The sequence below is a fragment of the Zootoca vivipara genome, chromosome Z2 (assembly GCF_965207765.1).
Source record: "Zootoca vivipara chromosome Z2, rZooViv2.hap1.1, whole genome shotgun sequence".
In the NCBI taxonomy this organism is placed as follows: domain Eukaryota; kingdom Metazoa; phylum Chordata; class Lepidosauria; order Squamata; family Lacertidae; genus Zootoca; species Zootoca vivipara.
This window is the reverse complement of record NC_142585.1, coordinates 35,971,539-35,998,624: the sequence shown is the minus strand read 5'-3', so window position 1 is coordinate 35,998,624 and position 27,086 is coordinate 35,971,539. Positions and strand designations below refer to the sequence as shown.

The window sequence follows — 27,086 nt, the reverse complement described above, 5'->3', positions numbered from 1 at the left end:
TGTTCCAACAAGTTTACCCAGGCACGTAACTTTAACATGTCATATTGATAGATACAGGTAGGTAGCCGTGTTGGTCTGGGTCGAAGTAAAATAAAAAAATTCCTTCAGTAGCACCTTAAAGACCAACTAAGTTTTTATTTTGGTATGAGCTTTCGTGTGCATGCACACTTCTTCAGAGGTGTATATTGATAGATTTGCTTGGTTGGCATCTGTTTGTCTCAGGAGACAATGGAAGAATGTGCCTCTGAGGGTGAAGTCAAACCATTGGAGGGTTACAGCTCCTGCTGTGGTGGTAGAGACTGAAATGGAAGAGACATGTTTTGCTGCAGCTGGGGCAGATGATGGCACCTGGCTGTGCTGATGCAGGCTTACCATGGCATTTATTCTTTCTGCGCTCCTCTCAGTGGTCATTCCTCCTTTAGTCACTGCTATAGATACACAACCTGACTTACTGTCCCCAGGCACTGCAGTTGTCTGCAAGGGATTCCCACACAGCAGGATTGATGTTGCCAGGCTTCATGTCATTTTTACAGACATCTTTGTAACATAGAGTTGGTCTCCTAACAGGCCTGGTGCCTGAAGCCAGCTCCCCGTAGAGCACGTCCTTGGGGATCCTGCCATCTTCCATTCTGTAGACATGACCAAGCCAACGTAGATGTTGCTGAGACAGGAGTGTGAACATGCTGAGAATGTGGGCTTGGGAGAGCACATCTTCGTTTGAGACTCTGTCCTGCCATGTGATGCCCAAAATCTTCCTGACACAGCACTTATGGAAGGCATTGAGGCTTTTGCTCCGGGCGGGTGTAAGTTGCCCACAACTCACTTCCATAAAGCAGTGTGATTCAGCACATCTTGGCATTGGTCGTTAGCATCACATTTTCCCATACTGTTTTGGAGAGATGAGCCATTGCCATAGCTGCCTTGCCAGTATACTTGTCCAATATACCAGGTTGGGGAAGGCTGCATTAAAACAAAGCATCAAAGCAGATATTAAAAAAGTAAAGTTTAAAAGGGTGTGTGGAAACAAAAAAGGTCTTTGTCTTTCCATAACAAAGCCCTGTCTCTTGCACTCAGGGAACTTTGAAAAGACTGACTTATACCAATAGTTAACTCAGCCCATTGAGTTGTACCCCAAGATATCTGTGTTTTCAAAGAATCGTCACAGGTGGGCTGAAATACCATAAAAACATTAGACAAGCCTGCTGGATCACACCAAAGGCGCATCTAGTTCAGCATCTTGTTCTCAGAGTGGCAGACAAGATGCCCCTGTGAGAAACCCATAAGCAAGGCCTGAGCACAGAGACCATTCTCCTGACTTGCAATTCTTAGCAGCTCTGATCCAGAGGCTGCTGACACCCCATACCACACCTCCTGAAAATGGGCATGTACACACTAGATCAGGCATAGGCAAACTTAGCCCTCCAGATGTTCTGGGACTACAACTCCAATCATCCCTAGCTAACAGGACCAGTGGTCAGGGATGAAGGGAGTTATAGTCCCAAAACAGCTGGAAGGCTGAGTTTGCCTATGCCTGCACTAGATATTTAAAGCGCATTATTTCCCTCAAAGATTTCTGGGCACTGTAGCTTACCCTTCACAGAGTTACAATCCCCAGCAAATCTTAACATACTAAAGTGCCCAGAATTCTTTGAGGGTAAAGAATGCGTTTCAAATGTGCTTTAAAGGCCTAGTGTGTACACAGCCTTAATCTCAGCCAAGAACTTCCCCAAGACCTCCTGCCCCCTACACTCTCAACCCTTTGTTTCCCCTTTATGTCTACCTCCCCCTGCTTTCGCTAGACCATCCTTTCTGGTAATCCACCTCAACTTGATTGCCGTTTCCCAGCACCTGGGCCTCCTCTCTCCCATATTTTAATCATTAAAAGCCCGCAACGGTGCTCGAGATGGAAGGGCACATTAAAACCCTGTACACGTCCGCGTAACGAAGAAGATGCGGGGACATATGTGCCGAGGGGGAAGGCGGCTGGCACGCCATCCCTTTCTTCTTCTTCAGCTCCCCTCGCCTTTAATCTTGCTCTGAAACCAAAAGAAGGTTGTGCCACGGACAACCATGGACTCGAGGAATGAACAAGAAAAGAGCAGGGAGGAATCTGATATTAATGCTGTCCAGGGGGAGAGTGAGTGAGCAGTGAGACAAAAGGACTGAGGAGGGTGAAAACACACATGGAGTAACTTGTTTTTTCTCTCTCTAGCGGCTGAAGGGGGGGGGGAGTTTTTGCCACCTTTCTCCAGAAGGAACCTGGGAAATGCACTGCGCGTCTCATCTTCCCCAGCTCTGCCCAGGAGGTAGCTAGTCTCTGGGTCAAGGAGACGTGAGGGGAAAATGAAATGAAAACCATCTTCTTTCTGAACTAGCAAAATACCTGCCATGGTGCTGCTCAGATGTCACACACATCTAGGAGGGGTGTGGTAGGTCTGTTCTCTCGACACAGAGAGTACATTGCACACACCCACACACCCCAGCACGCACACACCCTGCCCCTCAACCCCAGATCTTTGTTGGTCAAGCCTGGACTGGCCAGGATGAGGCCTTGGAAGGCCCGCTTCCTCTTACAACACTGTTACATATTCCTTTTTATTTTTTCTTCTTTGGGAACAAGTTGCAGCCATTAATTTTTTGACGTATTTTTTTAAAAAGAAATGATATGCCTTAATACACCAAGCAAGGTAACTTTAACAAAAATCAATCATGGCTTTAATTAAAAGATGAATAAATCCATAGTCCACACTCTTGTTAAGCAAATACTGTAGTGTCCCGATTAAAAACCATGTAAGAGCAAAACCACATAAAACTAATAAGAGCACAGGACAAATAGCAATACAGCAAGCCCTCAAATTGTGCTTGCTTTACTTATATTATCATAACCTTATGTCAGGCCAGGGTGGGGAATAAATAAATAAATGGAGAACCAGGTCCATCTCTCCTCTCTATTTATTTATTTTCCCTACACCTGTGCACCCACTAGATTTTGAAGGAAGACTGTGGCACTAGCATTCCAGGGTCCTTGTGGCACCTTCCCAAAGCTAGGTAGGTGAGGCACAGGGCTTTGGGACGGTTTCACAAAGGCCCTGGGAATCTCTCAGGACTCTCCCACAACCTTTCCAGACCCTGGTAAGCTGCTCTCCATCTTGTGGGGGTGGAAGGCACTCCTAAAACCAAACCCTTGCGGAAGTGGTGGGCCCACTGTAATCAAAACAGCCATGATCAGTCACTGTTTAAAAGCATTGGAAGTAGAGGCAGTCACTCCATAATGCAGGCAACATGACCAATCCAATCTCTGCCCCCTGAATTTGGAGCATGTAGAGGACTCTTGATCTGGATCTTAAATTCTAAGCGGGTGCATTTCTCAGAAGGTGTTCCAGGTGTTCAGGGCTTTGAAAGCCAGAAAAGTCACACCCAGGCAAGCTGAGTGTACTCAACAGGTAGTCCTTAAGCTGCAGGTCTCCTGAAGTAGTGGGGAGGTCCCATATATGTTTTAGAATAGCAGCTGAACCTGTCTTTTACCCTGGCCCATTAGGTCCTCCCCACTCTGCTTGAGATTGTAGCCTATCTCCTCAGAAGAGTGACCAAAGCTTGCTTTTCTTACTATGATATGTTGTATACCACCTTGAGATACTATTGGACTACAACTCCCATTGTTCCTGGCCATTGGTCACGTAGGTTGGAGCTGATTGGAACTAGGTCTAGCAGCATCTGGAGGGGCACCATGTTGCCTATCCTGTGTAAAATAGAGGCATTCCTGCCCCACAATTACTAGTTGACCACTAGTCCAAACTTGAGGTCTTCATGCTAAGGGGGTGAGTTGTTGGCATTTTGAGTTAATCCCTGCTGGAGGAGCCTACTTTAGTCTTGATTACCAAAATTATAAGAAAAGAGATTCTGACTAAACATTAGGGAAAAAATTCTGATGGTAAGAGGTTTTTAAACAGAAGTTGGATGCCAATGCGTCAGGGATTATTTAGCTGTGATTCTTACATTGCAGATGCTCTTGGGGTCCTTTCCAATTTTATGATAATCACACTGAGACTCTTTGAGTTTGGGTGGGAGGAAAGCTATGTTCACTGAACAAAATGCATGATTGATTGGAAAGGTCATAGTTCTATCTTAGGTGGAGAATGCAATGGGCCATGCATGATCTTGCATCTTGGATGGTGAGAGAATCAAAAAGGTGTCTCCTCTCACCAGGGAGGCATGGAAAAGATGGAAGAGGAATTGGGTATCATTCTAGCACTGGATAAAGTTCAATAGGTCAACATGAAAAAGGACAGTATAGGAAGGGGAATAAGCCTACAGTGCATCCCAACATTTCCAACATTTAAACATATACAGTACTAATAAAAGGAACTGGAAGGACAGTGGATATTGTAGTTATGTTTGGGAAATTACAAGGATCCTTAACAGCTACAATGTTGTGACATTCATGTGTTTTTTATTTCATCTACAGTTCCAAAGATCTGTATACTTGGACCTCCTGCTTCTGGGAAAACGACTATTGTAAGTGGATTTTTGTGCATGCATGGAAATGTTCTTAATGGATAGCAGATGTAGGACTCATTGCCTTTATTAAAGTCGATATTAATACTTAGCATTTTTCTGGACCTGGACAAAAAGCTCCAATATAGGTAAATTGTGGAATTTACTCCCATGAGATGTGGGTGACGGCCACTAGCTTGGATGGCTTTTAAATTATACAAATTCATGGAGGATAAATCATGATTGCTATGTTCTACCCTGCACTATCAGAGGCAGTATGCCTCTGAATAGCAGTTGCTGGGAATCACAAGTCAGTAGAGTTGCTGTGCTCAGCTCCTGCTTGCTGACTTCCCATTGGGGCAACTGGCCAGCCACTGTGAGAACAGGTTGCTGGACTAGATGGGCCACTGGCCTGCTCCAACAGGCTTGCCTTATATTATTACGGTGCTTCAGACCACCTGTGATGATTCCGTGAAAATGCAGACATCTTGGCCTATGCCTTGACATTTTGAGTAACCATTGGTATAAATCAGTCTTTCCAAAGTTCCTTGAGTGCCTGTGATAGGGTAGTTGGCCCCAAGAGTCAGGAAACTCCCAGTTAAAACCTTTCGTCTCTTCCAAATTGTCAAAAGTAGCCTTAGACAAGAAGCCACTGTATACTTTCAGGCTCTCAGGCTCTCTTCAGCCCACATCTTTGCAACTATTCTGTTCTACCTCACAGGGGGGTTGTGCGATGTATGGGAAAGTGTTGGAAAACTTTGAAGCTTCAGTCCCCTACCCACCTGCCTAGGTATAGGATTGCAAAGTCAAGGCCTTCATAAACATAGGTAAAGGTAAAGGGACCCCTGACTGTTAGGTCCAGTCGTGAACGACTCTGGGGTTGTGGTGCTCATCTTGCTTTACTGGCCGAGGGAGCCGACGTTTGTCCACAGACAGTTTTTCTGGGTCATGTGGCCAGCATGACTAAGCCGCTTCTGGCGAAACACGGAAACGCCGTTTACCTTCCTGCCGGAGTGGTACCTATTTATCTACTTGCACTTTGACGTGCTTTCGAACTGCTAGGTTGGAAGGAGCAGGGACCGAGCAATGGGAGCTCATCCCGGCAGGGGGATTCGAACCGCTGACCTTCTGATCGACAAGGCCTAGGCTCTGTGGTTTAGACCACAGCGCCATCCGCATCCCATCATAAACATAAAGTAGTATTATTAACATAGGGCTGTCCTTGCACTAAATCATTGCTCTCTCCTACTCTGCATAAGGCGGAATCCTTTAAACTCTTTACTGATTAATTTTAATTTCAATAAATTTCTTTATTGATTAATTACCCTTATACCCCATCAGAAGGAAACAGGTTGAGTAAGATTCCCTGTGTGTGAATCGGTTTCTCTGCTTCTTTTTTCATTCCCTGGCAGTCTTTGAGAGAATCCAGGCTCTGGGCTCTTCCAGGGGGAGGGGGCAGAAGGAGCACATGTTTTAAAGTGACATTGTAAATGAAAACATTCCAGATCTCCATTGTGCTGAATTTCAAAATGGTCACTATATTCCTTTTAAAAGTGACAGATAACATATTTGCTGTCCCCCCCCTCTCCTATTACAGATGGTGCTTTCTTTTTCTATTTTCCACTTAAGTGTTACGAATTTTGCACACTCCGATGGAAAAACTGTGAAAATGCTGGTGTATTTGTTTTTAAATTTTCTTCAAATTTACTTTCATTTCCTTTGGGAAGATACAGCTCTCTCTTATTCCTTCTCTCCCCCCACCCCAAACACCTGCTTTTCCCTCCAGGCAATGTGGCTTTGTAAACAACTGGGAACCGCACGGATTTCTCCGGAGACTCTGTTAAACAGTACGTGGTCAGACCTCAGATACAAAGCAGAGGAGTATCAAGACACAAACCAGGTGCGTGGGCAGAGGTAACGATGCTATCTCTGCATGGAAGGGAAAGATAAGTTGTGGCATTTGCCGTTTTATTTTTCTGCAGACACAAACGAGCGATCCAATTATCGCACCTTGTTTTGTATCTGTGGTGATTTCAGAACTGACTTGTGAATTTTTGGCAGTGGGCTCCTTCCATTCTAGGGATGAAATACCAAAGGGAGCTGCTTTGCCATCCTCAGCTGAGAATAAATATCGAACTTTTCTGAATTCACAATCTACCCTATGCCATAGTTGTTACTAAAAACAAGGTATTAAAAACTCCTCCAAGTGGATAGAAATTCATGAGCACAGTGTGTCTGAATGTAATGCAGTCCACAACTGCGATGTTGGAGAATTCTTTTGGAAATGGGAGCAGAAATAATGACAGTTTGCATGCTTGCCCAAAGTCAGGAACAGAAATCACACAAGCAAATATAAGCAGTATTCACTATTGTTTTTTTTTTCAGTCATTGCCATTTTGTGCACCATTTTCTACATTTCCTTTCCACTGAAATTAATTACATAATAACATTAGTTTCGGCCTGAAACAGACGAATAACCCGAGTTTTAGTGTAAACAGAACGGAAACAGCACTGGTTCTGATGAAAGCAGAATGGGGCAAAAATTCCTTACATCCCTATTCATAACTTTATTTTTTAAGGATGGGGGAGGTTATGGTAGGGAGAGAATCCCACTTATCGCCCCACCCACCTGTTTGGACCATGCTGCAACCAGGTGGGGACTTTTTTCTGACAAAGACCCCCATTGTCAGTTCCTAGTGTATTTAGAAATGAAGTGAACAGAGCAGACCCTGACAAGCAGTCCAAATATCTTCTCCTCTGAAAGATGCCTCACCTGGTTTGGTATCCTGCAGAGTCAGTGCCAAGGAGGGTGGTCCTGGGAAGACACAGTCCAAAATCAGTAGCCTTGAGCCTGTAGAATAGGGCATGGGAAACCCTTTTCAGGCATGGGCAAGGCCACATGGTAGGCAGGGCCAGAGGCATAAGTGGGCAGAGCAAGGGGTGTAAATTTCACCTTCATACAATAGGCTAGTTTCTACACACACGTTCAGGCATGCCCCTCTGTATTCTCCATCCAGACAAGCAGAACACATTATCAGAGTTTAAAGACACATTCCAGCCAAGCAGAAACACTCAAGGAGGGTGCAAAGCAAGGCCAGTGTGGGTTGCCACTTGGGGGCGAATTCTGATGCATAGAGCCTGCGGTGTCTCACTCCTGTTGTAGAGTCAAGGGATCAGACCCTAATCCTATATAATAAAGTCCCTGTGTCTCTGTGTCCAGTTTTCCCGTGTGTCCCTGGGTTACTGTGCCCCAGGGACACAGGGATTGGACGGAGAGACTGCACGCGCGCACTCCCCCCCTCTACCTCCTCCAACCGCCGCTCCCGGCTGGATACCGCCTCACTGCAGGGCACATCAGGGAAGCGAGGGTGGAGGCCGGCGGAGGCCTCCTCCTCACAACCCTCCCTGGCCTGTGAGAGGAGCGGCAGGAGGTCGCGAAGCAGCGGCGGCGAGGTAGGCGTTTGTGTCCCGCATCCTTACTGTCGGCGGCTGGGGGAGAGGAAGGAAGGAGGAGAAAGCAGCGCTTTCTCCTCCGTTCCTGTCCCCCTGCCGCCGACAGCAAGGACAGGTCCCAGGGTTTGGAGAAGCGCTGCGCAAGCGCTTCTCCGCACCCCGGGATGTTCTAGCGCCCGTTATTGAACGGGCTGAAATACACTAGTTGTTTATATCAGGCATCCCCAAACTGCGGCCCTCCAGATGTTTTGGCCTACAGCTCCCATGATCCCTAGCTAAGAGGACCAGTGGTCAGGGATGATGGGAATTGTAGTCCAAAACATCTGGAGGGCCGAAGTTTGGGGATGCCTGGTTTATATTCTCTCTCTCTCTCTCTCTTTCTCTCTTCTGACATTCTGCAATCATTCCTGGAACTGAAAGTTACAGGCCTAAGATTGAAGGTACACAGATTAAAAGGTACAAAGCATGATGGCATCCATATGTGATCTCTGGCCTTGGGGAGGAATGGTGAGCCCATGTTCACTGATTAGAGTCCTACGGATGCTCCAGGAAGAGCAGGACCAGGAATAAATTCTGACTGTTGCTTGTGCAACTCTTCCTCTTCTGTCTCACCCAGTCTTGTTCTCCACTTCTCACACTTCAGTTAGACAGCTCCCCTGCTGCACTAGCAGCAGCCTTGCTACAGGCCTACTCTTTCCTTCCTTCCTTCCTTCCTTCCTTCCTTCCTTCCTTCCTTCCTTCCTTCCTTCCTTCCTTCCTTCCTTCCTTCCTTCCTTCCTCCCTCCCTCCCTCCCTCCCTCCCTCCCTCCCTCCCTCCCTCCCTCCAATTTAAAAGAGGCAATGTACCTAGTATTTTGCGCAGGGATTCTAAGATAGCAAAGAATCAGTACACTTTTGAATCTGAGGTTAAAATCAGTGCAGTTTTGAAAGATTCAGTCCGCCATCTTGATTCAAAATGGAATCCAGTTGTATTCACACATAGACTAAAGCCTACTCTTTGATCTCAGGAACCATCATGCATAATTGGTTATGATATCTTCAGAGGTGTCCAAACACATAGCAAATGAGCATCTTTTGAAAATATAGATATACATTTTGCAAACATTTATGTACCGTGAATGTCATGACAGTGAACAGAATAAAACCAACAATAAAACTGCATTCATAAAACAAATGCAGAAATAAATCCTAAACTTTGTTCGTTTTGTCAAAGATTATTTTTATTCACTAGTGCAAGAAAAAAAAACCCACCATTGATTTGGAGGAAGAAAAATAGAAAGGAACACAGCCTCATGCACAAAAATCCCCTTTGGTTTAATTACTCTCATTATTAGCATACTTCAGGCTAATCAGCAGCACTTTCAAGGGGGCCCTGTAGGGTTTCCTTGATTATTATGGGGTGGGACATGAAAGTCAAGGAGATCTGGCAAGGAATCAGGCTGTATGGGGAGGGGAAGAAAGAGAGGGAAGTGGTGAAATCAGTACAGTGCTTTACATGCTCTTTTGAGTTGGCAGGGTGTTTGCATAGGAAGATGATTTTGGTTAAAAAGAAAACAAGTGTATTCTTGTTGAAAATAATAATGCAAGGTTAGTCTCAGGAGTCAGAGAGTAACCATGGTGGATGGGGACCATTGAGACTGGTGGAGCAGAAGGCAAAGAGGTCCTCGGGAAGTGGAGCCACAGGGAAATAATTATAGTTTTGTCCCCATCCTCTTCTCTGCTGAGTTCTACAATGGGCAACCTCGAGATCATCAGAACACAGAACAGATTGCTGGATCAAGCCAGTGGCTCATCTAGCCCAACATTCTGTTTTTCCGGTGCCCAGCCTGATGTCTATGGAATCCTTCTAGCAGACCTGAGTGCAACAGCAACTTTCCCCACTTGTGATTCCTAGTGTATTGCCTGTGAAAGGGAACACCAGAGGAGCATGGCTGCTGGATCAGGGCAAAAGCCCATCTAGTTCAGCATTGTGTTCCTGTAGTAGACCAGCAATTAGGATTCTAGCACAAGAACACTCTCCCCTCCTGTGGTTTTCAGTTCAGAAGCATTACTGCCATCGTGGTTAGTAGCCATCAATAGTCCTCTCCTTCATGGATTTTTCTCACCCAGTTTTAAAGCCATCCACTTTGTGACCATCATTGCAGGGCTGGCCCAATAGATTTTGGCACCTGAGGCAAACCTCAAAATAGGGCAGGAGGCCCTCCTTGCCAGGGAAGGTGGGGTGAATGAAGATCAACTTCAGGAACAATGGGTGGGGGGAGAACAGGAAAGAAAGATTGACATCAGAATCTGCTGCCCCTAGGAATCGTGCTGCCTGAAGCAGTTGCCCCATCTGACTTTGTGGGTGGACCGGTCCTGCATCCCTGCCTCTTTTGGAAGTCAGTTCCATAGTTTATGTGCTGCATGAGGAAGTACTGTCTTTTATCTGTCCTGAATCTTCCAACATTCAGCTTCATTTGATGTCCAGGAGTTCTAGTGTTATGAGAGAGGGAGATATTTTCTTCTCTATGCACTTTCTCCATGCCATGCATAATTTTATAAACTTATATCATGATGGGTGCTCCAGGCAGGAGAGGATTCTTCTTTTGTACATCATTGGAGAATCTGCAAATATTTAAGCTGAAAGTTCATTGAGTGATTTTTGCCTGGCCAGCTCCTGGCCACTGCTGATCACCCTGTCACCATTAGAAGAAGGAGGAGCCAAATAGGTTTAAGTGGTGAGGCGGCTCAGAGATGCTAACCATATGGGAGGGAGAGATGGTGGGAGCTGACTGAGGGGGGACCTTCCATCTTGCAGGGCAAAAAGTCCAGGGCTGGCTCTATAAATGGAGGAGAAAATTTGAGTCTGTGCCAAGCACCTGTATCAGACCCTGTGTTGCTGAGGACGAAGGACTGTGGCTCTGTGGCAGAGCACATTCTTTGCATGTAGAAGTTTTCAGGTTTGATCCCTGGCATTTCTAGGGGGGAGCCCTGTCCAAAACCCGGAAGAGCCACTGCCAGTCAGTGTAGACAGTACTGAGCTCGGTAGACCACAGTGGTCTGGCATTCCATAAGACAACTTCCTTTGTTACTGAGGTGATATATAGCAGGGAAGGGCTGTAGCTCAGTGGCAGAGCATCTGCACTGCAGGCAGAAGGTCCCAGGTTTAATCACTGTTGTCTCCAGGTAGAGCTGGGAATGTCTCTTGAATGAAGCCTACTGAGCTGCTGCCAGCCAGTGCTGACAATATTGGGAGAGATTGACCAGGAGTCTGATGTGGTATAAGACCGCTTCCAGTGCTCCTGACTTTGATGGAGGGTTGCAGCTCAGTGGTAGAACATCTGCCTTGCATGCAGCTGGTCACAGGTTCAACCCCGAGCGGCATTTCTATGTAGGGCTGAGAATGTTCCTTCTCAGAAGTCCTGGAGAGCCACTTCTAGTCAATGTAGACAATGCTGCGCTAGATACGCACGCTAGTAGCACCTGGAAGCTTTTATAAGGCTCAGGGAAGCTCACCTGAGCTGCTCTGATCACTTGGTCCAAGGAGTCTTCCTTGGCCTCCCTGTGGTTCTTCCCTTCGGCCAGAGAACTGGATAAGCAGCATGCAGGACTGAGAGCTGCCTGCTGTTCCTCAACCCACAAAAACTCACGTAGTATGCAGAACTTGAGTCAGAACAAAAAGCACTTGGAAACTGAAGCTGGCTCTGGACCTTTGCAATTTGAAAGAGCGGCTTTGCTCAGCAGCCCCTTTGCATTGTCTCTAAATGCCCCCTTGACTATTCCCACCCCCCAAGCTCTGGTCAACAGAGGTGCTCCGCAGATTGCTCAGATTGCAAGGCTGCTAAAGGAATCCGGAGAGGACTCTAGTTTAAATTGGCTCCTTAAGCCTTAGCTAGGTGGACCCCCTGGCAGCCCACTAGCCTCTCTTGAAATGACACATCAAAGAGGGAAGTGGGAGTCTGGCTGTTTCTGAGAGCAGCATGAGGCACCTTTGTAAAATGACAGCCTCAAAGCCACCAGTCCCAGCTCCAGCCGCGAGAGGCTGCATGAGGCTTTGACGCATCTCCCTGCGGGACCCACAGACTTGCAAGGAACACATTTTATTTCCTTTTGCTCTTCCTTCCCCCTCACCTGTATGTGCATGAATGTGCCTGCTTTTGAGTGGGATGGAGCTCAGGAGATGTTTGAGAAAAGACCTAAGTGGGTCATTTTGTTGCTCCCTTGCCTGCCTGTCATCAATTTGCCGTTAGAATAATATAATTGTAGTGTTGGAAGGAACTCTTAGGGTCATCTAGTTCAACCCCCTGCAATGCAGGAATCTCAGCTAAAGTATCCATGACAGATGGCCATCCAACCTCTGTTTAACAACCTCCAATGAAACAGAGTCCACCACCTTCCAAGAGAGACTGTTCCACTGTTGAACAACTCTTACCATCAGAAAGTTCTTCCTGATGTTGCGTTGAAATCCCCTTTCTTGTAACTTGAAGCCATTGGTTCAGGTCCTACCCTCCAGAACAGGAGAAAACAAGTTTGCTCCATAATCCACATGACAGCCTTTTAGAAAATAGCTACCGTATCTCCGCTCAGTCCCCTCTTTGCAGGCTAAACATACCCAACTTCCTCAACTGTTCCTCATAAGGCTTTGTTTCCAGACCGTTAAATCATCTTGGTTGCTCTCTGCTGCACACATTCTTCTCAGGCCCTTCTTCGTGTGTCTCTTCCACAAGGTCCAGAAGGTGGCAACATGAGTATGGGCCTTTTCTGCAGCGAAATGCTCTCCTCGGTGAGGCTCGGCTGACGCCTTCATTATACACCTTTAGGTGCCGGGTGAAAACTTTCCTCTATAACAACGCCTTTTGACATGCCCTTTTAAAACATGTTGTGGAAGGGGATATTATTGGGCTGTCTTTGTTTTTGTTCTTATTATGTATTTTCTGTTGATTAAAATAATAATAATAATAATAATAATAATAATAATAATAATAATAATAATTTGTCGATATCCTCCTTTAATTGTGGCACCGGTTTTCTAAGAACCAGTTAGGGAGTAGGGGCCTAAGCTGTCAGCTTCCTCCTCCTCCTCAACCTCTGTGTTCCCCTTATTGAACTAAGCAGGAAAGAGAATGGGGGCAAAACTGGAATTAGGCCACATTCTCACCATGCATTTCTTTTAAAGCCATCAGGTGTCGCTTTCTACAATCATAGCTTCCCCTCAAAAAAAATGGGAGCTGGAGTTTGTTAAGGGTACAGAGATATGTTGGGTGTCACCCTTGTTTTCCCTCTTAAAGCTGCATTTCCCAGTGGCTTGACAAGCAATCCCTCTGCCCAGAGAACTCTAGGAATTATTGGTTGCTCTGGGAGAGGATTAAGGGGTCTTCTCACAATCCTCAGCACCCCAAAGAAGCTCCCAGAAATCTTTGGGGGAAGCTTTGACTGTTTAAAGTATCATAGTGCTTTAAATATATGGTAAGAATGTGGCCTTAGTTGGCTCTGCCTCTCGTTGGCGATTTGCCTGGTTTGGCAGGCGTACAAGGAGCATGGCCTTCTGTTCTTGCCTGGTCTTCTGAGCAGGACTCTGATATAACAGACTTCAGCTTCCAGCTCAGATCTCCATCTCCAGTTCCAAAAACTCACTTCAGGGGGACATGACATCCAGGCCTGGAAAATGCACACTCCATACCTGGGGAAGGGCCATAGAAATGTGCTTTGCATGCAGAAGATCTCAAGTCAGTCCCTAGCGCCTGGAGTTGCCAGCATCTTCAGTTAAAAACCAAACCAAGCTGTAATGGATATAGGAAACTGCTTTAGTCCATTGGTCCATCTAGCTCAATACTGTCTATCTACACTGACTGACAGAAACTCTTCAGTGTTTCAGACAGGGAGTCTTTTCCTGGAGATGCCAGGAATTGAACCTGGGACCTTCTGCACCAAAAAAAAAGCAGATGCTGTGCCATTGAGCCACACCCCTTCCACAAGGCAGTGCTTAAAATTGTGTACCACTTTAGAATAGGTGTTCCCTCGGGCTAGAGGCAAGGGAGATTGCCTCTTTTAAGATGGGGCTTCCCACCTGCAGTTTTTGGAATACTTAAATTTAAAATAAAGTGTGTGTGTTTTTATATAAAAATGTTGCCTAATTAGTCAAGAGTGTTTAAAAAAAAACAGTTAACCCCACCAACTGTACATTTAAGCTCCACTGCTTAGCTGACAATGTGTTTCTTTCACTGGCTAGAGTGGTGGAAGCTTTCTGTTTTCCTTTTGTGTGTCAGTTTCCTGCAAAGGGTTTGATCCCTCCAGCTGTTTTTTTTTTAAGGGGGGTACTCAAACACGGAATGTGTAGTAATTCTCTTTGAACTGCTTTGTGGATATTAAACTCACCGTATTTCTTTCTTAAAATGTTTAGAACATCCCTGGCACTCTGTGGGCTGAACTGATTGGGGAACGTTTGCAGATCGAAGACTGTATTCACAGCGTAAGTGTGGCTCTTGCTGGGTGAGATTGTTCATGAGGTGTGGTGGGATAGGTGACTGGGAGTTTGTGCTGTGGGTGGGATTGATTCCCCAAGGTCATTGCATGGAATTTGGAGTGTGATTAACAGCATAAATGGGGGAAGCTGAAGGTACACATATGTTAATTGTCTGGCCATCCAAAGGGAGAGCAGCCGTGTAGTTCTGTTGACTGCCACAGGCGACTGGCAGAGTCCTGAGTGGGCAAACCTGTTATAAACAGGCAAGATTAAGAAGCAAAGAAGCAAACCAACCAACCATTTCGTGGATTTCCCCTCCAAAATTGTGCATTCATTATAGTGCTGTTTATTTATTTATTTTTAATTTCATATCCTGCTCTTCCTCCTCAGCAAACAGAATTATTTATTTCATAAAATTTATGCACTGCTTGATTGTAAAAACAAAAACAAAACAAAACTCAAAAGCAATTTACAAAAAAATAACAATATTTTTTATCAATGCAATTAAAATTTTTAACTTGCAAGACTATTTGGTACCTCCATATCTGGCCCTTGATCTGTGGGGTGTCTGGTCCTTCCTTCAAGGACTCAATGTCTGGCATCAGGTCTAGGCTGGGGATGACACTACTTGTGATTCCCAGCAACTGATATTCAGAGGCATACTTCCTCTGACAGTGGAGAGAAAACATAAGAAGAGCCTTCTCGATCAGACCAACGGCCCGTCTGGTCCAGGCCGTCCAGCATCCTGTTCTCACAGGGGCCAACAAGATGTTTCATGGTAGCACTCTTCCTGCTTGGGATTCCTAATAACTGGTCTTCAGGGGCATACTGCTCCCAGTCATGGAGGTAGAACATTCCTAGCTGTACTGGCTTCACTGGTCAGATCTGTGTGTCTCTGGATGCACACACCTTTTAGAGGCACTTCTGATCCACTGCCACAGGAGATGGCCACCTTGCTTTGCCTCCTGGTAGGGGCTGCTGTCTCCCTTTGCTCAAGGAGCCCTATTTAAATCAACACCAGTATCTTTGAAGGTATATTTATGTAACATAGTATGAATTAATAAAGATGTTTATAAATACCATAATGCATATTTAACTAAAGGTATGTTAATCAAGGAGATGGGATGTGTGCCAAGAAAAGGAAAATAAATAAGAATTTGGGGGGAGACCAATCAGAATGTTTATAATTAGTTCCTGACATGACTTTTCCTCTCTCTGTCCCTCTAAGAGGTGATTGTTACAAAGAGAATCTAAAACGTGAAGGGATCTCCTTGCAAAAGGTTGTAGCCATTTACCAGCATACCTACTGTACCAATTATGGAACAATTAAAATAAGAGGCTGTTCCTCTTTCCCTTAGCCTTACCCCACTCACCTGAGACCTCTTTGACTGTCCTTGAAAGGAAATAGGAAGAGGCTACTGACTGGATGGGCAGTCAGTGTATCCTTGTGTCCTTGTGTCTGTCGCAATTCCTTGGTATTTCAGGAACATCAGCCCTGCTGGCAGAGGCCAGTGGCCCATCTAGTCCACCATCCTGTCCTCACAGTGGCCAACAAATGCCTCAATGGGAAGCTTGCCAGCAGGACTTTAGCACAACAGCAGCTCTCTCTACTTGTGATTCCCAGCAACTGGCATTCGTAGACATACTCCCACTGACTGTGAAGATTAACCTAGCCATCTTGACCAGTAGCCATTGATAGCCTTATCTTCCATGAATCTATCCTCTTTTAAAGCCACCCACATGGGTGGCCATCACTGCCTCTTGTAAATGGATGGAAAATGGATGGAAAGAGAGAGTTGAAGGATGAATAAAAATATTGGAAGGATAAGAATATTAGAAGAGCCAAACTAGGATAAAGAATAGAATGATAATGGGTGGCAATTTCTTTGACGATATGCAGCATTAAAAAGGGGGGGGGTATAGGAAGCCATGGAGGTGGAGCGGTCTAAAAGGAATGGATGGAAGAAAATATGTAGAACATGTATGTGTTGAAACTTTGAGAAATAATTGGGGGAGGGAGAGAGAATATTAGAAGAGCCTGCTAGATCAGATGAAAGGCCCCTCTAGTCCAGCAGCCTGTTCTCAGAGTAACCAGTCACAGTGACCAACCTTATCCTTGCACAACAGAACATTGTCTCCCTCCCACAGCACCTAAATCTGTCCTGAGGGTTCCCCCAACCTCCCTGAGCAGATTTTTGCATGGCAAAGTACATGGTGAGGGGGAAGTCTCACCATGGTGAGCGGAGTCTCCCTGATCGTTATCTGATACTCTAACCACTACACCACACTGACTTTTATTTTTACTTCATTTACAGATTTTCATTTTGTAATAGGCTGCATCAAAGATATAAGAAAGCTAATTCTTTTTAGCTCATTAACTTTTAAAAGCCTATTTTTTATCACCTGCTTTCTGTTTTAAAATGGCCAATCATTACATTTTTAGGGTGCCATTTTATACACACACTCTCCCTCTGTCCCCCCTTTTCTATCAACTACAAGAAAATTGCATCAGTCCTTTTGAATTGTTCAAGGAAAAGGGAGGTGAGAGATTTGAAGGGAAGTCTAAATGACTGGAAAGTGGTTGTCAGTTTGCCCGTACAAAATACTGTGCACCTTAATCCATAATTTATCTGCTCATTTTGAATTTGCAAAGTAGAATTAAACTTTTGCATTGCAAATGACTTGCGCTTGAATTATTTGGGTCTGCCTGATTTCTCTTAGAGCTCTTTAAAGCTGAGCTGCTTCAGTAATTTATCTGTTTATTTATCCTTCTCCCCACCCCACCTCTTCACTGATGATGAATAGATAGATATTTATCCCACAGGGCCAAATATCTAGTGTGGTTTTCTTGTATTTGCATAAATGTGTATTAATGCACACAGGAATTAGACCTCTGAGGCTTCATTCAGACATCATGCCAAACCATGGTTCAGGAAGCTTAATGATGGTTTGACATAATGTTAAGATTAATAAAAGGAGGTTTGCTTTGTGATACACTGGCAGAGCAGAATAAAAAAAGTGGTTTGGCAAATGTCTGAATCGACAATTGATCCAGATTCCTAGAAGCCACCACACTCAGAGATGGATGGGCTGATCAGATGGCAAACAAAAGGAGATAGACTCCTCTAAACCATGGTTTGCTTGGGAAGCTGTGACTATGGTTTACAACTTTACATTCTAATCCATGGGTACAAAACTAAAAGGACAATAGGCTGCAGTGCTCACTGACGCAAAGCTCTTTCTTGCAGCTCAACACAATTCAGGGCAAAATACTTCTTCAGGAACTATGAACAAAAACAATGGACTTGTTGTTCTTATTGTAGTGATGGCAACCAGCTTGAATGGCTTTAAGTGAGGACAAAGTAATGGAGGATAAAGCTGTCTCTTACCAGAGGCAGTCTGCCTCTGAATAACAGTTGCTGTGAAGTGGGGAGAGTTGCTGTTGCATTCAGGCAGGCATCCCATAATGCAGGCATCCCATAATGGACATTTGGTTGACCAGCATAAGAACAGAATGCTGGATTCGATTAACCTTTGGCCTGATCTAGCAGGGCTCTTCTAGTGTTCCTACAATCATGGGTACCTTGCTCAGCCAGGCCTCAGCCCTGTTCAATATCTAGTGGTGGAGCCTGTGACCTCAGCTCATGCTACCACCCCTGTCCTTGGAGAACAGCTGTAGCACAAAGACACAGGAATCGTCTTGGTGATTAGTGCCTTATAAATGCAAAACTTTTTTGATAGCACTTTTAAAATGTCCACATTGAAAGGAAAACATGCTACATCTGGAATAAAAAAAAAAAATCTCCCCCCCCACCCCCACCCCAAAATATTTGAATCTTGCAGAGGCCGTCAGCTTGCTTCTTGAGCCAGATTTATGCTGCTGTGGTTCATAACACAAGTCAGTATATTATCCTGGAAAAAAATGTTAATAGATTGCCAGGAGCGGGCCGCCAGCCCACTGTACTACCAGCTGTTTGTTTTATTTCTCCTGGTGGTGTCATTCGGCTGGCATTAATTGCCCAGCTTTCATCCTGCCGATGGTAAGAATGCCGGATTTTGTGTGCCGTTGTTTTGACACTCTCAGGTTTATAGATGTCGCTTGTATCCTCGGAGGAAAACAGTTTTATTGATCAATGGCTCTGCCGGGACCCCATAGGGCTTGTTCTGCAAATCCAAATGCAGTTAGGGTGCTGAGGGATCACGCAGGGAGTGGTGGTGGTCTTAGCAAACCAAGAAAACTTATGGCAGGCATTATGTTCTAGAGCAAGCTATGTGTGGGAATGGGAACTGGGGCTGCTGTGCCTTACGAGGTTCACATAAGGTCCTTGCAGCCCCACTGGCTGTTTCTTGAAGCCACAGGTGTGCTGGTTTAGTATGGTATCAGAGTTACTTTATAGGAGCTGAAGATGCCCTGGTGAGGAATCATTTGAAGACCTTCACACAAAACCTTGCCGAGTCCACCAGCGTAGTTATGGCCTGCTCAAAACTATGCTGTGAGGAAATAAATAGGTCATGTTCACACTATGCATTTCAAAGAACTCTTATATATCAATTTAACAGAAAAAAATATTGGGAACTTTAATTTGCTAAAGGATGCTGAGAATTGTTAGGAGATCTTCTTCACAGAGCTACAATTCCCAGAACCCTTAATTACATTCCAGTTAGAAATCTCTTCCCATGAAGCATCTCCAATTGATTTTACCATACAATAAAAAGTATAAAACAATTACATATATAAAAAGCATGTTTTTCTACCATTCTTATCTTTTCCTTCATTTGTGAAAAAGAAAAGAAATTGTATCCCAAGCTTTCCAAAACGATGAACTTAGTCACCCAGAAATTGTGAAATTGAATAAATGCGGTAACTCAGAGGTGAGGTAGCTGCCCCAAAGAAACAAAGCATGGTGTGTGTGGTGTGTGTGGTAGAAGCCCACCCCCATGCTGCTTTCCCTAAACTACCCTGCTTAGCTGAGGTGTGGTGGTGGAGACTAATCTGTTGCCAGGTTGAAGTGGAGTCAGCTGCCAATTTGGTTTGATTCTGCATGAAGGGTGAGCGAGTGGCACTATTTTTTCCTTCATCTCCAGCACCAGATTGTCTTGGGTCTGCCCTATACAAACAGGGCCCCCCACCCCAGCTGGTTCCCTGCTCCCAACAACATGCAAGTTCATTCTGCCACACACCATTGATGCATATCTTGCCTGTGGACTTTCCATTGGGGCATCTGGTTGGCCACTGTGAGAACGGGATGGTGGACTGGATGGACTATTGGCCTGATCCAGCAGAGCTGTTCTTTTGGTTTTCTCATGCTCTCTCCTTTTTTGCAGAGGGATTGGGATGAGGGGGGGAATCCAGATTGAGGGTGGGGAAAGTGTGGGAAAGATACTGACTTGGAGGAGAACACTATGTGTACAATGGAAAAAATAATGGAGGCACAGGAAGCTTACCATTCACCTTAAAGCACTGTATGGATGAGCTCTTAAATGACTGGGGTACGTGCATGGTGCCCTGTTTCAAAGTAGATCAAATGGGAGAGGCAGACAGACATGTGGGACCAAGTGTGAAGGATCTTTTATTCCGTTTATTCAAGCGTCTGGGGATTATTTGCCTGTGTGGGGAAGCGTTCTCTCCCTCCCAATTGCTTAGCAAAGAAACAAATCCTTAGCTTGTGAAGGTACTAATTAGCCTTTAATGGCAGTCAGGAGGGCAGGAACGACCAGCATTTGCACAAAGCCTGACTTGCCTCGATGGACTCTGTGCTGTTCCTTCATCCTTGGCTCCCAAGCCACAATCCTTCCCATCTCCCCCCCCCTTGTCTTCTTATCCCCCCCTTTTTTATCGTTGACATCTGTTTGGAGCTTGTCCCTTCTGTGATACCATCCTACTTGCAGCTGTTCCAGACCTCCGGCTCTGAGCCATGTGCAAGGGGGGGGGGCGCCCTGAGCATACGGCCCTTTTGATGTGTGATAAAACAGAACTGAGCCACTGGGGGCATGGCGAAGGAAATGCAGCGGAATATCAATAAACCCTGTGCCGAGCGGAGCTGCACCTCGGCGGCAGGCTAGACATTTCACTGAAGTGTCAAGCCGACGGATAATGTATTCTAATTAGGGATTGGCTGGGGCCTTGGAACTGGGAAACCTTGGAGGGGGGGGCTGAGGTGGAGAATGACCCATATATCTAACTGTTTTAGAGAGGGCTTATTTATAATGTATTAGCATGGCGCCTTAATTACAAGCAACTTGTTTGTTGAGCTACCTTCTTGGATTATTATTATTTAGTTATTTCATTTCATTTGTTGTTGCTTTGCTTAGAGCCTTGAACTGTGAAATCACAAACTTTATAGACTTGGGTGTGGGAACCAGCTTCATATGTGATCTCAGGGGTGGTATTTTTCTACTTGTGGGGTAGCAAATGTTTGTTTGTTTGTTTCAATGGAACTTAGTGGGCAAAAATCAGTGACCCTCAGCCACGGATAACTTTTGCAATCTCCAACTTTGGTCTCCAATTCTGAATTGAATGGTCTTTTGGTGAGTATTAGCCATGCTGACTTGGGGCTGATGGGAGGGAGTTGGAGCTACAGGTTCCCCATTCCTGTGCTAAGGTGCATTACTTTGCTGACTTCAAAATGTGGTCAGCCAACCCTGATGGATCTGGCAGTCCTTCTGTTCTGTTGGATGAGGCTGGGGACATTCACCCTCAAATCCTACATTGATGCCATCACAAATAAGAATGTAAGAGCCCCGCTGGATCAGACAGGTCTAGTCCTGTCCTCACGGTAGCCAACTGGATGCCCATTATGGGAAGCCCGCAAGCAGGACCCGATCATACCAGCACTCTTCCTACTTGTGATTCCCATACTGCTTCTGACAATGGAGGTGGAACATAGTCATGTTATCATGAACATAGTCATCATGGCTAGCTATTGAATTTGTCTACTCATCTTTTAAAGCCATCCAGGTTTTTGTCCATCACTACCCATTGTGGGAGCAAATTAGAATGTAAGAAGAGATTCCTGCATGGCACGGGTTTGGACTAGATGACCCTCAAGGTCCCTTCCAACTCTATGATTCTTCTGGATCAGGCCAATGACTCACTTTGTCCAGCATCCTGTTCTCATAGTGGCTAATCAGATGCCCTAATGTGAAGCCTACAAGCAATGCCTAAACACAAAAGCGCTCTCCTCTCCTGTAGTTTCCAGCAACTGATATTCAGAAACATTTACTGCCTCCAACTATGGAGTTAAATTAATAATAAATTAAAAAGTTTAATTATGTACTGTGTGAAGAAGTACTTTCTATTGTCTGTCCTGAATCTTCCAACATTCCACTTTCACTGAATATCTACAAGTTCTATTATTATGACAGAGGAAGAAAAACTCAACTGAAAACCTTAAAGTCAATTAATCACAGTAACTGTTCAGTGTTTATTTACTAAATCGTTTCCTCCTTCCTTAAAATTACTTTGATTTATTTCTTAATCTACTATGGATGCTTGTGTGCTTGTGCTTGTAGAGTTGAAATCAAACACTACAAAGATAATCTCAAGTGAACTGGAGTTGAACCAATTTGATTGCACAGGCTGAACCTTTATTATCTTGAACCAGAACCAAACTGGGACACCTTGAGTTGTGGCTGAACCAAAAAATAAAACAAAATTAATGGTTTGACTCCCTGATTAAATTTTTTTCCAATGGAGTAGGTTTATAAAGTTGTATTCTGTGCGAAAATGCAGTAAAAGAAACATATTTAAACGTGAAATCTTCACACAATTTTTTTTAAAAAAAACACATATTGATGTGGAAGCGGGAGAAAACTTACAAATTATCACACAAGGAAATGGATGCAGACTGGAAACATTCATCCCTACTTGCAGAGAATGTGCTCCGTCACTGAACTGTGATTCATCTACACAGTCTTATAAACAACCATTTTAGATTGCTTGATACTGTTTCCCCTCATCTAGCTGGTTCTGCTATTTTTCGGAAAATAGCAAGGAGAGACAAGACAGCCTTCTTAAATGAGCAATGCAAAGAAATAGAGGAAAACAATAGAATGGGGAAAACCAGAGATCTGTTCAAGAAAATTGGAGATATGAAAGGAACATTTCGTACAAAGATTACCATAATAAAGGACAAAAGTGGTAAGGACCTAACAGAAGCAGAAGACATCAAGAAGAGGTGGCAAGAATACACAGAGGAATTATACCAGAAAGAGGTCTCGTACACCCCAGGTAGTGTGGTTGCTGACCTTGAGCCAGACATCTTGGAGAGTGAAGTCAAATGGGCCTTAGAAAGCACTACTAATAACAAGGCCAGTGGAAGTGATGATATTCCAGCTGAACTATTTAAAATTTTAAAAGATGGTGCTGTTAAGGTGCTACACCTAATATGCCAGCAAGTTTGGAAAACTCAGCAGTGGCCAGAGGATTGGAGAAGATCAGTCTCCATCCCAATCCCAAAGAAGGGCAGTGCCAAAGAATGCTCCAACTACCGCACAATTGTGCTTATTTCACATGCTAGCAAGGTTATGCTCAAAATTCTACAAGGCAGGCTTAGGCAGTATGTGGACCGAGAACTCCCAGAAGTGCAAGCTGGATTTCGAAGGGGCAGAGGAACCAGAGACCAAATTGCAAACATGCTCTAGATCAGGCCCTCCAGTTGTTTAGGACTACAATTCCCATCATCCCTGACCACTGGTCCTGTTAGCTAGGGATCATGGGAGTTGTAGGCCAAAACGTCTGGAGGGCCGCAGTTTGGGGATGCCTGCTCTAGATTATGGAGAAAGCTAGAGAGTTCCAGAAAAACATCTACTTCTGCTTCATTGACTATGCAAAAGCCTTTGATTGTGTCGATCATAGCAAACTATGGCAAGTTCTTAAAGAAATGGGAGTGCTTGATCACCTCATCTGTCTCCTGAGAAATCTCTATGTGGGACAAGAGGCTACAGTTAGAACTGGATATGAAACAACTGATTGGTTCAAAATTGGGAAAGGAGTACGACAAGGCTATATATTGTCTCCCTGCTTATTTAACTTATATGCAGAATTCATCATGCGAAAGGCTGGACTGGATGAATCCCAAACTGGAATTAAGATTGCCAGAAGAAATATCAACAACCTCAGATATGCAGATGACACAACCTTGATGGCAGAAAGTGAAGAGGAATACAAGAACATTTTAATGAGGGTGAAAGAGGAGAGCGCAAAATATGGTCTGAAGCTCAACATCAAAAAAACCAAGATCATGGCCACTGAAGCTCAACATCAAAAAACCCAAGATCATGGCCACTGGTCCCATCACCAAGATCATGGCCACTGGTCCCATCAAATGGAGGCAGTGAGAGATTTTACTTTCTTAGGCTCCATGATCACTGCAGATGGTGACAGCCGTCACGAAATTAAAAGACGCCTGCTTCTTGGGAGAAAAGCAATGACAAACCTAGACAGCATCTTAAAAAGCAGAGACATCACCTTGCCGACAAAGGTTTGTATAGTTAAAGCTATGGTTTCCCCAGTAGTGATGTATGGAAGTGAGAGCTGGACCATAAAGAAGGCTGATCGCCGAAGAATTGATTCTTTTGAATTATGGTGCTGGAGGAGACTCTTGAGAGTCCCATGGACTGCAAGAAGATCAAACCTATCCATTCTGAAGGAAATCAGCCCTGAGTGCTCACTGGAAGGACAGATCCTGAAGCTGAGGCTCCAATACTTTGGCCACCTCATGAGAAGAGAAGACTCCCTGGAAAAGACCCTGATGTTGGGAAAGATGGAGGGCACAAAGAGAAGGGGACGACAGAGGACGAGATGGTTGGACAGTGTTCTCGAAGCTACGAACATGAGTTTGACCAAACTGCGGGAGGCAGTGGAAGATAGGAGTGCCTGGCGTGCTCTGGTCCATGGGGTCACAAAGAGTCAGACTAAACGACTAAACAACAACAAAGCTGGTTCTGCTTGTCATTGGCTTTGGCTTCATCTTGCTGTGGCTAAACCTGCTGTTTGACCTCCCTGCTTTCTGCCCTGCCAATTCCAATGGGCAACAACAACAACAACAAATTCCTTCCAGTAGCAGCTTAGAGACCAACTAAGTTTGTCATAGGTATGAGCTTTCGTGTGCATGCACACTTCTTCAGATGGGCAGCAGTCACCACCACCTGTCAGCCATATAGGATATGGACCATTCTTCTCCCCCACTTCTTTCAGATACTAGGACTTCCTTAATGTAGGTGCTGTTTTGGTTGCAGACATGATGCTGGGAGGTGCAGTGGTGACAGTGGACAGTTTCTATTATACCCTTGCCTCAAGAATGTTTTCCCGTTTCCTGAAGAAATCCGTGGCATAGCATGTTAGTAAAACTGGGCTAATTAGGGAGTTGCAAGCAGACAGTTGTGTTTTCCAATAATTAGAATGTTTTGGTTTCTTCCTCATGGGATATGTTTCCCTTGAACAGTTCTGCAGCTTTTGGGGTCCCCTATCGATTACAGATTCTGGTAATTATCAATGGCTTAATACAATATTAAATATATATTGCATGGTATATGTGCACCCACACGCAATTTTCTCCCGTCTTCCTCTGAAAATTTCCTGGTAGTAATATGATAGCAGGGTCAAGTCACCAAGCAGAGTGAAATTTTTGGCCAGATTTAGCGGTCTTAAATGCTGCCCTCGCCACTGCTCAGTGTTGCTATGGAAGTGAGCTATGTTTCTGCGAGTTGGATGGGGCTGGCTTGTCGGGCATAAGTGGGTCCTTGGCATATAGCCACTGGTGTGACCCCCCCCAGCAGTCCCACAGATGTTCATCACTACTCCTTTTCTGTAGCATTGCATTTTAGCAGCAGTCACCCATTCAAACACAGTTTGGATTTCCCCCCAAGAGATCTTTTGCAGTCACCATAGGAGGTATTGATGGAGATACTGGTGCCTGTGGGCATCATGTTGGTGACTCCTGGATTATAGGAAATTAAAAATGGAGGGTCATTCTAGTAAGAAGCATGTTAGCACCATGAGGTAAGGCTGCATGTGTGTTAGTGACCCAATTAAGTGGTGGTGCTGTCACCTGTAAGCATGGGGGCACTACTTGTGGCACCCACCACTATTGTAGCCACATGTCCTACTTTACAGAGGACCATCTACTGCAGTGAAGAGCTGATCCTCTGAAGATGGCCTTTGTTTGAGGGCTATCCAGTCCCCAAGTTTCGTCAAGGAGCCATAAAAATGGCCCGTAGGAGCTTATCAGCAGTTGGGCTTACTTGGGTAGTAGGCACACAAGTCAGCTGGTGTCTGCCCCCACTGCAGCTTGATGTATTGTGTTTGTTTTTAAAACATTATTTCTAAAAGTGCATTGATACATATAAATTAAAATGTTACGTCAATTGAACCCCTCTTTTGTCCTTTTCGTGATGCATATCCTCTCTTTTTGGAAATGTATGGCTGACCACCCTACCAACTATGAGGAGCCCCAGTGGGCTCTGCCTGCACATGGGCCCCAGCAGCTGCCCAGCTCCAGCTGACACTGGTGCCACTTAGTCAGGCATCAATCCACTGAAGGATTTGGTTCAGCTTAGATTTGTGCTCAGCTATAATTTGAAATTGTACTCCCTCAAGCTAGTAAAGGTTCAGTAAGCATTCAGTAAGCCTGCAAACCTCCAAGACTGATTTGGTTCTTTTTGAGAGAAACCATTCTTCTAGTCCAGGCATAGGCAACCTTGGCTCACCAGATGTTTTGGAACTACAACTCCCATGATCCCTAGCTAACAGGGCCAGTGGTCAGGGATCATGGGAGTTGTAGTTCCAAAACATCTGAAGAGCCAAGGTTGCCTATGCCTGTTCTAGTCAGTGAGTTGTTAAGATTTGTTTTGAGACGCTAACCATTCTCCCCTCTCCACACCCCAGTTGTGTCTTTGTCCATGTTCAATTAGCAATTCAAGATTGATTTGGTTGGCTTTCAAATAGTGATTCCAGTTGGTTTCTGATTCAGGGAGGTGCAGGGAGAGAGGTTTGGTTCAGTATTTGGGTCAGGTTCAGTCTGGTATTGCATAGACCAGCCTTTGCCAACCGGGTGCCCGCCAGATGTTTTGGACTATATCTCCTTTCAGCCTCAGCCAGACCAGTATAGATTCATAAGCATTTGTGGGTTTTTCCTGGTTGTTTTTTGTGTGTCTTGTTTTACATAATCATAAAAAAGTTCTTCAGTCCAGCACTTAGCTGGTTATAACAAGGACTTTAGGGAGCAAACAGCCCTTTTCATATATAGATCTCTTTAGCTTGCCTGCTTCATTAGCTCTGGGGGTTTGGAGGCTTCCATTACAACACATTTTCCTGTATAATTTGGGGGATGGACATGCACATATCTTTCCCCCTTTGTCCTCTTTAGCTTGGTTTAGCTTTTTAAAAGTTGGCTGCATGAGTTCACATCCTCCTGAATATTTCAAAAATACCTAGACACCCCCTTCTCTTTCCATTTTTTTAAAAATATATATTTCAGTAAAGACTTTTATGTGCAGATAAAAAAGGTTTAAGAGTTGCATGGTTATCTATCTCTCTATCTCTCTATCTATCTCTGTTCCTATAAAACAAGCATTCTGCTTCAATGGACCTTGTACTGGGAAAAGTTGCTCAGAGGTTTGAAACTAGGGATGGATGAGGATGTTGATTTTTGTTTCTCTTCGTTTCTCGTTTTGCAGTCTTTGATTCTCCACAATG

At 44.7% G+C, this 27,086-nt stretch overlaps 1 protein-coding gene across 5 annotated transcripts in view; it reads left to right on the top strand.

Annotated features, from left to right (window-relative positions):
• Positions 1-27,086, top strand: part of AK8 (adenylate kinase 8) — a 106,702-nt gene that overhangs the window by 17,870 nt on the left and 61,746 nt on the right. For all 5 annotated transcript variants that reach the window (XM_088664762.1, XM_088664763.1, XM_035102200.3 and 2 more), the window contains 3 exons: positions 4,466-4,515; positions 6,281-6,394; positions 14,327-14,395. In XM_088664762.1, the coding sequence (XP_088520888.1) occupies positions 4,466-4,515; positions 6,281-6,394; positions 14,327-14,395 (233 nt within the window). The remainder of the gene's footprint in view (positions 1-4,465; positions 4,516-6,280; positions 6,395-14,326; positions 14,396-27,086) is intronic.